The sequence below is a fragment of the Pteronotus mesoamericanus genome, unplaced genomic scaffold (assembly GCF_021234165.1).
Source record: "Pteronotus mesoamericanus isolate MK-2021 breed Mesoamerican mustached bat unplaced genomic scaffold, CSHL_Meso_final contig_169, whole genome shotgun sequence".
Taxonomy (NCBI): Eukaryota; Metazoa; Chordata; class Mammalia; order Chiroptera; family Mormoopidae; genus Pteronotus; species Pteronotus mesoamericanus.
In genome coordinates, this window is record NW_026555068.1 from 6,838,814 (window position 1) to 6,858,356 (window position 19,543).

Genomic DNA, 19,543 nt, shown 5'->3' on the forward strand with positions numbered 1-19,543 from the left:
AGTCACAGTTTTTCGTTCCATATATCCTTTCACAAGATGAAACCAGAAAAAGTACCAAAACAAGAGAGGAAGCCAAACCCAAGAAAGAGGAAGAAGGACATGGGCTAAAGGTGACAAGGAATCCAACAACAAGACAGGTCTCACTATCATACTCTCATTTCCTATTGTATAAAACTAAGCTTTCCTTATTTAAATGAATACTCAAAACGCTTAAGAAAATATGACCTTAATAAAAGAAAGCAAGCAAAAATCATTATTCTGACTGTCTCATCAACAGTACTTTTTAAAAAAATCACTTACAGAACTAGCTGTGCACTGTCATGTCTCCGACGTGTTATGAGGAACTTTTCCCGCCATTGCACAAAGTTCCCCAGCACATCACCAGCACCTCCAACCAGGCTGATCAGGTTTCCATTTGTCCAAATCTCCAGTCCAACTAGCACAATTCGAATATTTAACATAATATACATCTAAGAAGAAAACAAAAGTATAAAATATATTAAAGTATGTATCTTTTAACTTACAATGAAGTAGCATGACTACTTAAATTAAAAACAGGACTCCTCCCATCCACAAAATATTTCCTTCAATATGAGACCCTAACCTCTCAAGGGTCTCAGTTCCCTCATTCATAAAATAAAAGTAATATGAGTTCAAAATCCTTTTTTTTTCAAATCCTCACCCAAGGATATGTTTTTTGAGAGAGGAAGGTGGGGAGAGAGAAAGAGAGAAACATCGCTATAAGAAGGAAACATTGATCAGGTACACGCTCTGACCAGGGATCAAACCCACAACCTAGGCATGGGCCCTGACCAGGAATCAAATCCGCAAGCTTTTCATGCACAGAATGACACTCCAACCAACTGAGTCACCCACTGAGGGCAAGTTCAAAATCCTTTTTATCTTTCATTCCAAAATCTGACAAACACTGGAAATTTAAAGTTTTTGATAAATTAGTTCCAAATTTGCCCTAAACTAATGCAAGTCTATTTATATTCTGCATTTATCTCATTAATGGAAATAGTCACACATTTCACTATTGAAATACCAATGGGTTTGATTACATTATTCTACCCCAAGATCCTGTGGGAGGTGTTTTATAGTGCATAGTGAACCATATTACCTTTGTGGACCCTAAGAAAGGAAATACTTACTAAGGAAGGCTCCTAGTGGCTAACTAGGCTCAAATTTAAAAGCAAAGCCTAGCCTTCCAGCAGTGACAACCTCCCCCCAACAACACACCTCTCACTAAGCATCTCCTTAATCCCTCTCCAGAACAGAAGAGGAAAAACAAGAAGCAGCACCTGGTGCAGAGCCCCAGTTCCTACTTCATAGATGTGAATGCCCAGGATGCTATAAAATCACCACTGCTTTTGGCCCTGTGCAAATGGTAGTTTCGTGTGCAGGCTTCTCCTTGGTCCTACAGAAGAAAAGCAAGGCTTGCAGAAGGACGCTCCTTCAGAAGGAAGCGGCACCAAAAGCACTCTGAGTCAAGATGAGTGGGGAATCATCCCAATAAACACATTTTGGATACAAAATAAATAAATAAATGAAAATTAAAAATAAAAATAAATAAAAGCAAAGCCTAGCAGCTGCTTCTAAACAGGGGCCTCTCATGCAAATCTCATTTCATGGAGAAAGCTGCACTGAACTGCCTGCCTGCACTACGCTCTAGCCATCTAAGCCAGCCCTTATAAAGGACTTCCTAGCATTGTATTTCAGCCCATAGGACTGAGGCTTTCCCCAACCAGTCAGAGCTGTGCAGCCCTATTCCCTTCAGCATCTTCACAGACAATCAGAGCAATCCATTCTGACCAATCAGGATGGTGCTTTTTGGACCAATGAAACTGCAAAGATTTGGAGTCCTCATTTACATGAGGACCAATCAGGGACCAGGGACAGGTGCCTCCATCTGTGTAAGTCAGCTCCCCTCTTGCTGAGCAGACCAACACAAAGTGGAGCAAAGCAGAGCAGAACTGCCTATCTGCAGATGGGCCGCACCCCAGAACTTCCTCACAGCCACCCTGTTTCACAGCCATGCTCCTTCATAATTGAGCTGTAACAGTATTCAGCTGTGCCACAGCCATGCTGTTCTCACAGCAGTGCTATATCACAATTGAGCTCTTTGCACTGAATAAAGTTTCCCTCTTCACTCCACCTCAAACTGGAGATTCCTGTCAGTGTTGAATTGGTGGTAACAACCATTGGTTGGCACCTTTCTAAACTCTTATCTATAATTCTAATTACATGTATCCCAAAAGTTTCAGATAAAGGATTCTAGAACTCACATCTATTTCACAGAAATACTTAGTGAGGAATAAAATAAGTTCTTAAATGTAAAGAACTCACCTCAGTTTCAAGAACATTATAAATGCTCATTAGAATGCTACTATCATCATCATTATTATTATTCTTGGTATTTATCAGGGAAACACCTTATAGATGAAATAATCTTATAAGAACATGTATCTCATTTTCAACATCTCCCACTGGATGACTAAACCTCAAAATCTCAAACCACATTTCTCTCTCTCTCTCTCTTACACACATACACATAAATTTTGTCATATCATGTTTTCAGAATAGGAGGCAGCCTTATCCAAAATAAGATTCTCTCAGTAAAAATTCAAAGATCTTTTCACAATGACAAAGTATCTTAGCCTATGTACTCTAAAGATAAAGTAGATGCTAATATGAAATCTCTTGATTGTCTCAAAGTCTTTCCACAAAATTACACTTTCCTTACAAAATGAACTTTACACTTGCACTTTAGTTACAAAATGAACTAAAAAAAAAAAAAGACCCCTGAAAAATTGAGCCATTTAAGCCCTAGGATAATGAGAGCTCAAAATGAGACAATTTTTAAATTCTCTTCTGGGACTGTGAAAGGATATAATAAAATAATTCCAAGAGAAAATACAACTTACACTATCCAAGTAGTTTGCTAAACGAATCATCTCTTCTCTCACTGCAGTCTGATTTTTTCCCATCATGTCATACTGAAAAGCAAGAGAGGAAAATCATCATCACCAAAGTAATTTTGGCAAAAAAATTTCTGTAATCTTTTACAGTGAAGATTAATATCCAAATGTTTTCTCTGAACCAAAATCTGAGGCATTTAGACATTCACCAGCATTTCAATTTAATAAATATAGAAGATACATTTCAGTGATAAACAGGAATAAAAGAAAAACAGGTACAGCCCTGGCTGCTGTGGCACAGTGGATTGAGCACCGGCCTGCGAACCAAAGGGCTGCCAGTTCAATTCCCAGTGTAGGGCACATGCCTGGGGTGTGGGCCAGGTCCCCAGCAGGGGACACATGAGATGCAACCACATGCTGATGTTTCTCTCCCTCTCTTTCTCCCTCCCTTCCCCTCTTTAAAAATAAATAAATAAAATCTTTAAAAAGAAAAACAGGTACAAATGTGAGAAGACTAATAATGAAAACATACAGAAGTCTTCATTTTTCTTTAAAATAGTACAATTTTAAAAGTGAATTTTCTTCTTAATATATTTATTCACTTTAATGCAAAAATATTTTCAAGTACTTAACAAAGGTGGAGTTTAAAAACAGTCGAAACATATAGATAAAAGAATAAAAACAATGGATTTTCTGACTCCTCAGGCTAAAGAAATTACCAATAAACTGTATCTAAACTCTGGGCTAAATTAATGAGAGATTAGTCAATGTTCACTACTTGAAACATTATATGTAAATGAAAAACAGGTATTTAAAAGTTTAACCATATTAAGCCAAACAGTCATTATGATGGATTCTTTTCTTTGAGACCTATCTAAACCTAAGTATCTATTTTAACATTATTTTCATACAACCAATTCAATAAATAATGAAAAAATCCAAGAATGCATGTTTTGCTTTATGATAAGGGCTTTAAAATCAGATATGTCAGATCTTGTCAGTTAGGCATTCTATCACGATTTTCTTAAAAAAATGAAAAATACATTTGAATACATTTGACAAAGTTTGATTAAAATGGAATCATTTTCTACAAATATATAACAAATCTATTTGGAGAAAGTAATAAAGAAGAACATTTCAAACCTCTATTTTTGTCATTTATTCAAACATTCTACAGAAACATTTTACCCACCAGCTGGGCCAGCATTCATGCTTGTTCATATTCCCTACCCTTTTTCGTTCTGCCACTTGAGGGTAATGAACTTAAAATGAACAATCTGAATATGCTTCTGTCTCTTAGCAAATAGGGCTTTTTTCCTAAACTACATACAATAATGGATTTTGTTAAACCATACAATCCTTGAAACTATTTCTTCAGCTTACAAGAAACAAACTGCCAATCATGTAAAGTCTCTACAGACTTTTTCACACAAACAACAAAGCTGTCAGTAAAGGCCAAACAAAACATTTCAAAGCAATCTATGTTAAATTATATGACAGCTATATCTAAGACTGAAAATCCTATAAATGCTAAAATAGATCAATTACTTTTCTTAGTTATGCACAATTCTTAGTATGAATAAGGAAAATCCTTTGTATTATCCTGAACAGTAAAGTTAATAGTATTGATAAATGTTAAGGTGAACCACCTTCCTCTGTTCCCTTCTACCACCTTCCTCTGTTCCCTTCTAACACATGGCAAGACCTGGAAGTTTCTATCTCTTAAAATGAAGTATAGGTTAACAGAAATTATAAACAGCAAAGCAATTTTATTAGGCAACAAAGTAGTATCTGATTAACTAGTTACAGCCCTTTAAAGTCATCTGAAAAGGTCTCCAGACTCTGAGAGGCAATACAGTTTCACTTAAGAAATTCAGCATCAGCAAATCACCCGGGAAAAAACAAAAAATCACTAGTGAAAATAAAGCCAGAGGTAGTCCAATTTGCTATATGCAGCTTCTGGTGGTATTATGAATATTTAGTATGCTTCAAAGGAAAAAGCCATCTCTATTTTTAAATTACATTTCAGAAAAATCAATACAGATATATTAGATTTTATATTTCTTTCATGGGATGCTCACTTCTCATCTGCTTTTCCTGAAAAAGAAGAAAAACTGTCACCAATCCTACCCTTTCCTTGTCTACGACAATGAACAGCTCCACGTAGCGGGTCTGTGGCAGCACAGCTCTTCTTCTCTGTCAAAAAACATCACAGAGGCAAAAAAGTAAGTCACAAAGCTTATGATTTTCAAAGGTCATGATCTTGCCCTCATCTCTGGTCACTTATTTCATGTCTTCGAAGGATGTCGTAAAATTATTTTACATTACACATCCATGATCAAAAAAAGCAAATAACATGTTTTTTAAGTGATATCTGCTGTCTTTACTGACCTAAGAAAAATTCTATTTAAAGATGATATGAGTTAAAAGTTTACAAAGCGAAATTATTGATTTTCTAACATCAAAACTATACACATGCTCTTTAATGAGGAACCCCATTACCTTGGTGAGAGTGGAAGAAAGAATATCCACTAATGACCCAGAGCAGAGGTGAGCAACCTTTTAAAGGTTGCCACTTAAAAAAAAATTACTTTTGTAAATTTGCATCAATGCACGTAAAGAATAGAATAAGCTAAAGTTTTAACATATTCCAATGATTACAGTTAAAAAGAACAGCACAGTAGTCTAGAGTGAATGGAAGAAAAGGCAATGAAAATAACACCATAAACTAGTATGAGTTAATGTGAATGTAAATATACTAGAAGAGGCACATGCCTCTTCCTACACAGCAGCATCATCTCGTATGTAGAGGTTGATCTATTCCTAAAAACATTTCAATCTAAAATACACTTGTCAAGAGGAAGCCAGGGGATCCTAATAAAGACAAATCAGGAATACAAGTGTCCCTGGAGTCAACTGAAGTTCTAAAGCCCAATCTCTCTCTCTCTGTTTCTCCATCCTAGAGCTCAAGAATCACCATTCCAGTTTGTGTAAAAGGAATCCAAATAAAAAATTCTACCACTCTCTGAAAGACAGTATAATAGACTATTATGTAGCAATAATAAAAAGAAATACAATTACTGTTTAAGATTAAAGCCTTAGTTTCTACAACAGAGGTTCGCCATGGCTGGGTGGCTCAGTTGGCTGGCACGTCGTCCTGTACAGCAAAAGACCAATTCCTGGTCAGGGCACATAACCTAGGTTGCAGGTTTGATCCCTGCGCGGGGCATGTATGGGAGGCAATCAATCAATGTTTATCTCTCTCTGTCTCTATGAGCCCCACTCTTTTCCTATCTCTCTAAAATCAATGAACATATCCTCAGGTGAGGATGAATAAACAAACAAACAAACAAACAAACATAGAAGCTCTACTCAGCAGGGGTGTCCAACCTTTTGGCATCTCTGGGCCACACTGGAAGAAGATGAGTTGTCTTGGGCCACACATTAAATACACAAACACTAATGAAAACTGATGAGCAAAAAAGAGGTTTCACGTAAATTTACATTTTGTGTTGGGCCGCATTCATAGCCATCCTGGGCCGCATGCTGTCGCCAGGCAATGGGTTGGACACTCCGGCAAGAAAGTCTACTGTATCCAATTTCATAGCACCTGTCATAATTTCTGGCACACAGTTGGTAAAAACACAGCAATAACAATAGTATTTGTTTAATGCATAAATACATGAATTTTTAAAACTTTAGTCTATGTCCATCAATAGACAAATGAAAAAAGATGTAGTATATACATACAACAGAATATTACTCAGTCATAGAAAAGAATAAAATCTTGCCCTTTGCAACAACATGGATGGACCTACAGAGTATTATGTTAAATAAAATAAGTTAGGCAAAGACAAATACTATATGATTTCACTTACATGTGGAATCTAAATAACAAAATAATTGAACAAATAAAACAGAAAAAAACTCACAGGCACAGAGAACAAACTGATGGTTGCCAGACTGGGGGGAAGCGGGGCAGATGAGTGAAAAAAGTAAAAGGGATTAAGAAGTACAAATTGCCAGTTATAAAAAGTACAGCATAGGGAATATATCAATATTATTATAACTATGTATGGTGCTAGATAGGAACTAGGCTTATTGGAGTGATCACTTCATAAGGGATATAAATGTCTTATCACTACACTGTATACCTGAAACTAATATAATATTGTATGTCAACTGTAATTGAAAATAAAAAAAATACTAAAAAATAAAATCCTCAAAACAATGATGCTTCCTTTTTATACGATAAAAATAGCTTTCTGTATTAAGCTAAAAAAAAAAAAAACTTTAGTCTGAACCATGAAGAAACAGATTATTTCCTTACTCGAAGTAGCTGAGCAGTGGTAGGAGGCTCTTTCTCTTCGTCCTTTGTGGTTTCTTTCTCTATATCCATGTTGGAAACCCCACATTTCAGAGGCTCTTTGTGGACATCATCCATTCGATAAAAGATGTGCTCAAAGTGAGAGCTGTTTTGCAGGGGTTCAATCCCATAACTCACATTCTCTATATGCAGCAATCCTCTAAGTGTTGTATTACACATACACAATTTTTAAAAATGAGGAAAAAATACACAGGAAAAGGAATCAGAAAACCTGAATTCAAATCTTACTTCTTAACATGTGTAAGAAAGAGTAACATGGTATAGAGAAAAATATAAGGCTTTATATTTACAGTCAGGCAGGCCTAAATTTACAGTTCAAGACTGCTACGTACCATCATCACGCCCCAAAAGTTACTTAACCTCTCTGAGTAATTACTATATAATGGAAGGCAATCAAGGACAGTGACTAAAAGTGTGGAATCTGCAGCCAGGGAACCAGAGTTCGAATCCCCAGTGTTTTCTCCTAGCTGCGGACTCTCAGCCAGTTATTTAACCTCTGCCTTACTTTACATTCTGTATAGTTGTTCTGGAAACTAAATTATTTAGTGACTGCAAAATACTTAGAACATTGCCTGGCACACTTAGTAACAGTTCTGTAAGTGTTATTACTTAAATGGTGATCATCGTAGCCATCTTACATAGTTGGTTTGAGAAATAAAAGTAATATTTATTAGTTCAGTCAATCATACAACCAATCAACCAGCAGTGTCAGACTGCCAGGCCCTCAATAAATATAATTTTAATGTTATTATTGCTTCACTTGATATGTGATACAACTTCTCCAAACCTCAGTTTGCTCACCTAAATGTGGAGATAATGAACCCTTTTTCACAGTCATTATCAGACATAAGTAAAGAATATAAGTGAAAATTTTATACACATAAAGTGTTATACAAATTTTAAGTGTATTTTTAAATAGCAAAAATTACTTAGCAGTCTCAAAAAATGAGATTTTTCTCTTTAAATATTAAAATTTACCAACTGTAATGTTTACCTAAATAAACATGCCAAGAATGATATCTGAAACATAGTTCTAAACACCTTCAGCAGCATCAAAGCAAAATCCAATTTTGTTAAGTCCCCCCAAATGTCTTGATTTGGAAACTGAGAAAGGTAAAGAAATAAGAAATAAAGAGAAAAAAAGAACTAATAAGGAAAATTCCTTACCTGAGTCCAAAACAGTCAGTAAGAGCAATGGATGATTTATAAACTCCCTCCACATAGCCCCGATAATGACAATGATCCTAAATGATAAAAACTGTATTATCTTCAGATACTGTTACATTGCTAAAAATCATCATAGAAATTACAAAAGCTAACAAAATTATCTAAGGTCAGTAAACTAAAAATTTTATTTATATTACTGGCACCTCATAATATCGCATGGCATTCTTTAGACCATTTCAGATCATCTACTACTACCCTACAAATACCCAAATGTTTAGGTGGAATTCCAAAGAATACCAAGTACAAACAGCTCTACTCCAATAACCTTTAAGCCTAGAAGCAGAAAAAGACATTATGTCACATTTAACATTTTACATCACAGTCAATCCAAGAAGCAATAGCAGCCAATTGACATTTAATACAAAAGAGGACCTGTGACAGGCTAACGATGACAAGGGAAAAAAAAAAACTTAGTATGTAGCAAAAAGAAGTGATTTCGGTCAGATTTTTTTCTTTTCTTCCTATACATATATTGATTATATTATTATTATTAGTTACATATTCAGCCATCTTTAAAAACTAAAATGTCTGATTATATTATTATTATTAGTTACATATTCAGCCATCTTTAAAAACTAAAATGTTTATATACTTAATTTTAATCAAGAAATTGACTAGTGGAAATACAAGTATACTATCATTTACTAATATTTAGATTTTTTTAGTACACAATAAGATCTCCCCATCTTTAAAACAATACAAAGCACTAAAAAAAAAAAAGCCAAGTGTGTGTGGTGAGGGAGAATTAGCCCTACCATATGTAGAGACACATCACAAGGCCTTAATAATTAAAACAGCATGGTGCTGGCAGTACTTTAATTGAGAGACCAACCAGTGGAAAAGAACACAAAGTCTCAAAATAGTCCAAAGTGTACACTGAACTTTTATGATAAAAGTGGCACCTCAAATCACTATGGCAAGGATATACTTGTAATAAATAGTAATCAGTCCACTGGTTAGACATTTAGAAAAGAATAAAGTTAGATCCATATTTCACACTATACATAACAATAAACTCCAAATGGATCAAGAATCTAAACATAAAAAAAAATACAAGAATTAAAAGAAAACATGGATGAACTCCTCTTTAACCTGTATATAGAGAAAGGGTTTCTATCAATCACTCAAAAGCGATATGCAATTAAAGATTGGTAATTTTTACTATATAAAAACTTTTTTAATCTTCTACATGGAAATAAAAAAACAAGGTCAAAAGATAATTCACACACAAAGAGAAAATATATCAAAGATAAAGGCTTAATATCCTTAATTAATTATAAAGTACTCAAACAATGAAGGGAAAAGATTAAAAACCCAATAAAAACTGGCCAAGAACATGAACAATCTGAAAAGGAGGATATAAAAATGCCATTACATATATAAAAATATTTTCAATCTCACTAATAATAAAGTAAAAACTCATGAGTCTGTACTGATATAAACAAATAAAGGAAAACTCTTCCTTACAGTAGAAAGCACTGATGAATATAAAAGCACTGATGAAATTAAGAAATCACAATTTTAACAACTATTATAACAATTAATTCACACAAATACTAAACATTAAAACTAGTAGGTAAAAATTTGAGAAATAACAGGGTATCCATATAGTCTCAAAGTATCTAACCATAATATTAATTTAAAAAAGGAAATACAGTAACTTCACAGAAGAGAAGCCTGTCAATAACAGGGCTAACTGCAGCATAGGCTGACTCGTTTGACACACGGAAAACCACTCAGGACCTCTTCAGTGGTATTCCTGCCCAAAGTACATAACCTGAATCTGATCAGGGAAAAACGTCAAACAAACTCAACTGGCAGGACCTTCCACAAAAAGCTGGACTATAACTGTTGTGAAAGACAAGGAAATGTATTTCCAGATTAACGGAGACTAAAGAAATATGACTACTAAACGCAACACATGAAGTTGGATTTTCTTTCATTATTGTATAGCCATTGATATGAACATGACTGACTCCATCTTTGTGGACTTGATTTCTTGTTCAGGCTTTTCACGCTGTGAACTCTGACTAATCTCACTAGTTTCAGCCAGCATACTAAAGCCTTATCATTAATGATTATCGGCATTCTTTAAAGTTTTACACTATAACCACAGAAATTCTTCTCAGTAATGAACCAAATGGTACGATAACCAAGATAAATACCAAACTAGGTGCCGCCATCAACTGTAAGCAACCACCCATCATACAGCCACCAGGAGGTACGGTTTTTGGCACATGTTGCATTCGTTGTCCCTCCGTCTTGTCAATCATTAGCGTGTTGGCTACACCATTGAAAACATTCACTGTGAACAACAGTCCGCCGGGGAGGTTAGCTGTACAGTCTAGCTGTGGAGCTGCCTTCTGCTTCAATCCTATCCCTGTAAGTAACTTACCCTACAATAAATTCTGTTATAGGAATCTGTGGAGTTGCCTGCCTCATTTTTCAATCTCAAGATACCTTCCTGTGTTGCTGGCCGCTATACCTTCACTCTACCATCAGACAGCTATAAAGGATATTATTGGGATGATAGAACAAAAAAAATCAATACGTTTGTCAATCAGAGAATAGCATTGCTTCAATGTTAACTTCCTAATTTTGAGAACTGTATTACAGTTATAAAAAATTCCTTGTTTTTAGGAAAGTTACATTGAAGTATTTAAGGGTAAAGAATCACCATGTCTGCAACATATCTTAAAAGGTTCAGGGAAAAAAAAGGAAAGAAATGATAAGACAAAGGTGTAAAATGTTAACATTTCCAGAATCTAGGTGAAGGTACACATAGATGTTTCATATCACTCATGGGAATTTTCCTATAAGCGTGTACCTAAACAGTTATACACTAATAACACAAGCTGAATTTCAACATTGTACAGCTTGTTCTTGGGTGAGGCAAATTACAACTACTGATGTTTTTCTTCCACTATATGTTCTGTACTTAGAGCTTTGACATTACCTTCTTCTCCCTAGAGGAAAAGAATACCTTCTGAAGTAACACTTATGAGAAAGTAACACAGTAATTCAAAGCACTCAAAAATTAAATGTTTCCAGTTTCAACTATAATAATAAAAGCTCTCATTTGACATGACTGAAATCCAGCACTTCGTCATTAAATCTACCATCCTGATGATATATTTTTTTAATTACTTTTTATTAAATCTTTCGAAAGCACCCAAGTTACTTTTTAAAAAAACAACAAATAATATTTTGTAAGTTTATAAAAACATCTAATTAAATTGCATGATGACAGTAAAGAATATTTAAATAGCACAAACAATTTTGGAAACACACGAACTCTAAGTAAAAAACTCAACCAGTGGGAGCAGAAGTACATTGAACTATTAGAAAACAGCCTATGAGCCACAAGAATCCAGTGAGCCTGGGGTGGTCGATATATTTTTGGAGGAAAAAAAGAGCATCAATTAGTTGGGGGAGTTAATTACAAGACTTTCCTCACGTATTTGCAATGTACTCCAAAGCTCTAAGATATAGTAATTTGGAGTTTTATTTCACACAGCAATTTACATAAAGTGGTTATTAAAACTTTCTTTCTTTGTGAAAAATGGCCTTGTGAAAGCCACTGATCATGAAAGCCACATAATAGCTTTACAAATTACTTTAAATAACAGAATCATAAGGGAAAGCATTCAAATTTTCTCAGTGTAAATTAATTGCATTTTATAGACAAAAATATATGTCATTATGATATCTGACATGCAAAAATAAACTCAGTACCAAAGTTTTAATTGATACCTGAAATCTGCAGTCACACTTTCATCTAGCTGAATAATATTCAATAAACAAGAAATAAGTGAAAGACTCTATCTTATTTTGGATTTTTCAAACACCCGGGAAAGCACAATTCCAATTCCATAATACTTTAAGATAACCGTTCCATAAATTCCTAACTGAAATTTATTTGTAGCAGTTTTAAGCATATATACTTTTAATAATAACAAATAATAATGATACTTATTGAATTAAAAGTTGTTAAAATGACTGTTCTAAGAATTTCACAAATATTAATCCAGTTAAGCCTCCTAATAACTCCATGAAGTTGCAAATAATTAGTCCCACTTTAAGGTGAAGATAAGGCACAAACAGGTTAAAGTAACTTGATCGGCAAATAAATGATGAAGCCAAGACTCCAGTCCAGACAGTGTGTATCTCCAGAACAACAACAAAAGCCTTTCTGAGATCACTGCTTTTGTCAAGTGGCATTAATTATGTAGTCTTTGGCCTCATGCCATAGTAATCTTAGGATGCATTATCGTATGCATGAATGGATGGGTGAATGATTTGTAATTTGGTTTATGCTATCATGTAAATTTAAGTTCCTCTACTATTTTGCTATTAAACAATGAACAAACAGAATGCTAAGATAAAAGAATCAGAAAATGAAAGGGTTAAATCAGCATTTCCTTATTTTTTAAAGTACTAATTTTTTAAAATTTAATTAATCAAGTTAATTAAAGACTAAATAAAATAAAGGCTTTGCCACCTATTGACTTGAAGTGCTGCAAAAGTGAAGAACTAACGAACAATTCAAGCTAGCAAAACATTACAAAGCTCAGGGGGAAAATTACATGTTTAATGGGAACAAAGACTTCTTGTGAAAACTATTGCAAAAGAAAGAAACACACAATGTCTAATTGCCCAAAACACTGTAAAACACTCCCCTTGAATAAAACTAGAAATGTTGACATTCTGATTAAGTAACACATAAAGACAAATCGACACCTGCCAATTTCTTTCAGGTATCCTTGGCCAATTCTGTCCTTAAGCACACTCTGCTTTCCGATGCAAAGAGTATACCACACCTCTTTAGGAAAGAATGGTTTTCAGGAAAAAATTGGAACATATAACAGCAAACCAATGTTTGTTCTTTACTAGGAACTAATGGCAAATAAAATGGTTTAATAAGGAAGTAAGATTTTGGAGATAGTAAATTTCAGCAAAAAAATCTACTTTCAAAATATATCAAACTTTCCCCTTTCATAATCAGTAAGGATTATCATTAAAAAGAGGATTATTCTCCTGCTCTTGGGGGGAAAAAAAAACAAACACTTGACTCTACTGAGTACCTGGAGAGCTGGAAGGTACAATTCAGTTTACATAAATGCACCTACCACCTCACCACACCAGGACAACTCCATACATTACAACATCAAAGATGACACCTGAGGTTGTGAGAAATAACAATGCTGAGTTCCTAAATAGAAGACATTTTAAAATTACAATTATTTTAAATTCTGCTGTAGGGTCGAGAATAAAATATATTACCTGCATATCAGGATAGTCAAAGATCAGAGCCCCGTCCTTGTTGTAAGTATAAACCACAAAATCTTTGGGCAAAAGGTCTCTGGAAGAGGAATAAAACACACCATTTAAAATTATTTTATTTATATACAACTAAGGACACAACTCACAAGCCATTATTCCTAGAAGAAATTAGCAGGATAAAAAACTTTCACCTGATATATTATGATTTAAAGATGGAGCTACCATAACACTTAACACTCACAAATGGACATGCATCTGAAACCATGTGCATTCTTTCTCATGAAAAATGTTAAGCTACATATTTGTGCTAATGGTCATAAAATGCTGGTGACCAAAATATGATGATATCAACACAAACAATGCCCTTAAATCTTTCTGATACATCTCACAGGAAAAGCATAGATTGGGTTATATAGTACATCCTATTTTTGGAAGGAGAATAGTGCTTTTACTCTTTTCTAAAAGTCTTATAAAAACAAGAAACACTCATTGCCTTCATCTCCTAAATAGGGAATCAAAATGTGTCTGTCGTTGAAGGAAAGAAGCACTGCTGATGCCTGAAGCTTCCCTGCATGTTATGAGAGCTCAGTAGTCCAACCCACGTGCATAAAGGTAGGGCTCTCTTTGTTAAAGGAAAAATATCCAGAGACACTTGTTACCGATGATAAGGCAGACTTGTATTCAGCATCACCATGACAGGTACAGGGACCACTGCAGTAGGACATCACAGTGCGGGGAGAGAGATCAGGCCCAGTCAACTCCAAATGCAGCATGGGTAAGTGGGAATTTATGGATAAGGAGCTGGGCGGGGGGCAGTAGAAAGAAAATTACTAAGAGGAAACATCAAGGGGTGAGAAAAGCTCTGGCTAAACTGGCCTAACAGACCTGAGGTGGTGGAGGAGGACGAACCTCTTCAGACATCCAGAGTGATCAGATATCAGGGGAGCGGGGAGGGAGGTTCTTGCTAAAACTGGATTCCACAAGGGAGTGCATCAATGCGACTAGGGGAAGGTTCAGGAGCCTAACTGAAGTTTGGTCCGGCAGACTCTGTCCTTTGCAGCAAAACTGGAGGAGCTCCATTATCAGCCCCTCCTTATCTCCAGGGCTTAAGAACAAGCCAGGGATGCTACGTGTTAGCTAGTGATTCATAACGCACCATTTATTGTTCCAAACTTTCTAAACTCCCCAGAAGGCACCCAGGACCAGCTTATCTATGTTGTTTGGAGCTGGATAGATTGATGGTTTGCAGACAGCATAACCAGCCACACAGCCTGACTTTAGCTTTGTGACCAATGGAACATAAAAGATCCCCTCTTGACACTTGTGCCTGGGCTCTGCTGAAAATATGATGCCTCACACATATCTCAGTGTTTTGTAACCTGAAGACAAGACACATTGGTGTGGGGTCAATACAGGGCTCTCCCACCACCTGTGACAAGCGCTGGCCAGGGGGCCCCTGGCCAGAAGGAATGTGTACTGTTTTGGGAATGGATTGTAACTCCCTCCTTATCTCTTTTTGGCTTCTTGTCCTGTGACTCCTTCTTGACTGTCTCCTTCTGCACGTACACACTGATGTAATGTAGCTCCAGGCCACATGTAGGTTTGTGCAAACAGGACCTGTGCTGCCTTTGTCTGGAACCCCTTATTAAGAGCCTCCTGTGGGAGGAGGGCCTGTGCACACCCCTGTAATGTGAGTAATAAACGGCATAGTCCTCTGGGTGTTCTTTTGGAATACTATGAACACTTAAGCAGCTCCCCAGTTTGGGGCTCCTGTGCTACACTGTGCAAATGAGAAAGAGGCAGGGGAGGTGCAGGGGTGGGGGGAACTCTGCCTGCAAGTTTTTGAACCTACTGATGACTAGTTGCCCTTTCTTTTTCCTGATGCACTTCTCCTTCACGTTTATTAAAGTCTACCGGGGTGAGCTTGGGAGTAGCCTGTGGAGTCTTGAGTCCTTTCAATTATCCAACTCTGTTCAGTCATTGCACCATCTCCCCTTCTCTCACCCTCTGTATGGTAAAGGGAGGCAGTCTGTCTTCCTCGCCCAGGTGTCTCGGTAACTAAGGGAAGCAGTTTCCTACAACCTTGAAGGGGTCTGATAAAGTAGTGTTCTCAAAGCCTTGAGACTAGGTCCGATAAACGGTTCCCATAACATGCAGTGGGATCGCATGCGCAGAGTCGTGCTATGTTACCTACCAATTTGGCCTGCAGCCAGCTTTGTTCCTTCTAGTATTTAAGAAGGTAAGGGCTTCTCACTGGGGGTGCAGACAGAGACACGGAGGGGGAATGCAAGGGCCCACACGGGGCGCCACGCAGAGGGGACAGGTGACATGCGGTGTGATACGCAGCATGCAGTGTGCATGGATCGTCCACCCTTGAATAAAGGTGTGCCAGACATCCCAACAGCTCCGTGAATATTCTTCCATGCTTACCAATCTCATGACCCTGTCCAGCCCTGAACGGTCACAATACACCTTCCCGCACACATACACGCCCTTTGTTGCCTCTTGTGAATTTGAAAAGAATACACTGGAGCTACCTGGCTTTGTTCTGCCCTTCTTCCTCTTTGAAGTCACTGCCTGCCCGGCGACCACTTCTCCAGAAGCAGGCCCCCGGGCATGCGGCATGACCAGGAACGGCTAAATCTGCCTAACACTGGATTCAGGACTACTAGGTCCGTCAGGTTCTCAGTTTAAGCTAAATCCTCCAAACCAGCCCGTATCAATAGTAAAATGGATGTTCTAAGCTCTTATTTAACTTACCCTTCTATTTTATTTTTAAGTTTGCTCAGCAGAGGCAGAGAAAAGGTGTGCTGTCTTCTTTTCCACAACCCCAGCCCCCTGTGATTATGCACACTCCTCTGCAAGGAGGGTTCACGGCTTTAACCAAATTCTCAAGGGATTCGTGACCTCAGAAAAGTTAAGATCACCATTCTAGAGGCAATGGGAAGAAAAATAAGCATTTGCTCGAATATAGTCACTCTTTTACTGAACTTCCTAATTTCCCCATTACTAGAGAGGGTGTATCTGAGTCATTTGCTTGTAGACTATCTATCCTAACTTCTTTTCATTAGTGATCATTAGTTTCGATGACCGCCCATTTTCCCACCAATTCAAGAAGCATAGCAATGTAGACTATACATAGCATGTAGATGGATAGATAGATAAAAATAAAATCGTTAGACTTCAGGTCAAATGACTTGGATTTGCACCCCAGCTTGAACACTTATGATAAGTGATACTGAGCAAGTCAACTAACCTTCCTGAACCTTAGTATTCTTATGCATAAAATGAGGACAACAGACACCGCTCTACAATGAAATTGTTATGACAATAAAATAAATGAAATAAATTATGAAAATACTTCATAAGCTGAAAACCTTGCAAACACAAAGAACTATAATTTTATTGAAAAAAAATTTAATTTACATCTCCTTGTAGAAAGGAAGAGTGGAGAGAATATGTAGAACTAAAAAATTTATGTACATATTGACATCGTTATATAGGGGTCAAGTAGGATCTCTCAGGAGTTTCATGAGAATTAAGTATATAATACACTTCAAAGTACTTGGTACAGTGCCTAGGACACAGAAAATGTTTAATAAATGTCAACATCTATCAAATACAGTAGATAGCTTCAGAAAGCCTCTTTGTCTGGAAATATTTGTCACACTGCCTAAAATTCCATTGGGGAGACTCAGACCCTGTGACTCAGCCTGTTCTTCTAAGATGAAAAGTGATACTCAAACTTGAGGATGCACAGAAATCATCTGGAAAACCTGTTAAAACACGGTCTGCTGTGGCACCTCCTGAAACTGATTCATTCAAGTCTTGGGCCTGAGGATTTGCAGTTCTAACAAACTCCCAGCTGCTGCTGCTGGTTCCAAGGCAACACTGTGAGAAGCACTTCCTTAGACAGGAACGCTTTACATCCCATCATTCACACTTTAGTATAAGTGGGTTTATTAGGTAGCTTTTTTTCTGGGATCTCTCACTAAAGATACTGGAAATTGTGCTACATGAAAAAAGGGAGAGAGGGGACAAGGCAGGCTACAGGAAGGTGGAGGGCTCAGCATAGTGAGAAACCTGGCATTTCAAAAAGGCACCTGAAGAAGACAGATTCGCAAAGGGGAACAGGCGAAAGTATGCTAAAAGAAGGAGAAAACATTCAAATGGCGAGGTGAGAGACTACTGGTAAGGACTGAATGTTTGTGCCTGTACTCCCCGAAATTCGTAAGTTGACGCCCTCTCGGTGAGGAGATGAAGCCACTAACGAGGTAATTATAATTGAATGAGGTCGTAATTGCGAAGCCCTAAGCCAACAGAATTAATGCCCTTATCAGAAGAGACACCAGAGAGCTTGCTGCTCCCCGACCCCAACCCCAGGCACACACACAGGGAGAGGTCATGGGAGCACAGGCAGGCCACATGGAGAGCCCTCACTAGACACCAACCCTGCTGGCACCTTGATCCAGACTTCCAATCTCCAGAACTGTGATGAATAAATAAATTTCTGTTGTTAAGTCTGTGGTACTTTGTTATGGGAACTCTAGCAGATTGATAAAGGCTTCTTTACCTCTACTCAGCTATTCCTTGGATTGATAACAATAAAAAGTTTCCTTCTTAAATGCAACTTTCCCTTACTTTAAATTTATTTTCCCTTACTCTCTTGCCAATGGGAATATGAAATAATATGTCTTTTTCCAAGCTTGTACTATTATTCTCAGTTTTTATCAATCCACTAAACAACATCTAACTAGAAAACGAAGCTACACATCATAGAAAAAAAAAATTACTGACAAGCCAGAGCAAATTAAATTTCTTACTTATTCCTCTCCAGGTGAATAATATGCTCTTTTCCTTCAGCTTGAATGACATAAGATACCTAAATGCACAAAGGAGAAAAAAAACAATAAAACACCATATTAGTAAGTACTTTTCAACAAAACAAGTATTTATAAGACATTGGAAACTCCATCCTCAAAATGATTTGATATTGACTGAAACTGTTTTACAAGAGAAACTTCTATCTGCTCCTAAATAATAGAAAATACTCTGAGCATCCCTGCTTTCGTTTAATAACCTACTGTGGAACATTGCCTGAAAGTTTATCTAAACTCGTCTTAAATGCATTATAGAATTGAGCTATAACTTCAGGAATTATTTCTGTAAAGTCCATCCACGTATTACCTATGCTATAAAGTAGTTCTTCCTTTTGTTTAAATGAAATAAACTTCTTAGTTTCATTAAATCATCCCTAGTTCTAGTTATCTGAAAGTTGAAAAGAAATACATACACTCTTACAATTCTGTATCTTCACAGGACTTACCACATTTCATCACTTCTAAAACACACTTTTTTCCCTGCACACGAACACCTCTGAATTCAGGATGCAAGATACAAAGGCACAGGGGTCTGACTGGTAAGCACTCTGCATCTTTCCTAATTAGTGGTACATTAAATGATAGCAGGTTCTACCATAAATGGCTCCTCAGAGTCAATGAATTCAAACAGGTAACTTGCACTTACACATCCTCAAGCTCACGGGATCCTCTTCTCTACGTCACACAACTCTGAGGTTCCCCAGCAACTTACCAGCTCATTAGCCAACAATGTTTAATGTGATCACTAGAACCAGGAGATTCAATTTTGCCTTAACTCTTTAACAAAAGAGGACATCATGCAAAGACTCAACAAATTATATTATCAGAAGTGTCCTATTATTTTC

At 36.7% G+C, this 19,543-nt stretch overlaps 1 protein-coding gene across 1 annotated transcript in view; it reads right to left on the reverse strand.

The window, feature by feature from the left end:
• The window catches only part of ADAM9 (ADAM metallopeptidase domain 9), an 88,446-nt gene that overhangs the window by 58,322 nt on the left and 10,581 nt on the right, over positions 1–19,543 (reverse strand). Inside the window, exons 3-9 of the mRNA XM_054565985.1 lie at positions 18,642–18,700; positions 13,819–13,897; positions 8,476–8,552; positions 7,252–7,447; positions 5,052–5,117; positions 2,928–2,999; positions 301–470 (exon numbers count right to left, since the gene is read on the reverse strand). Coding sequence (XP_054421960.1) covers positions 301–470; positions 2,928–2,999; positions 5,052–5,117; positions 7,252–7,447; positions 8,476–8,552; positions 13,819–13,897; positions 18,642–18,700 — 719 coding nt within the window. The remainder of the gene's footprint in view (positions 1–300; positions 471–2,927; positions 3,000–5,051; positions 5,118–7,251; positions 7,448–8,475; positions 8,553–13,818; positions 13,898–18,641; positions 18,701–19,543) is intronic.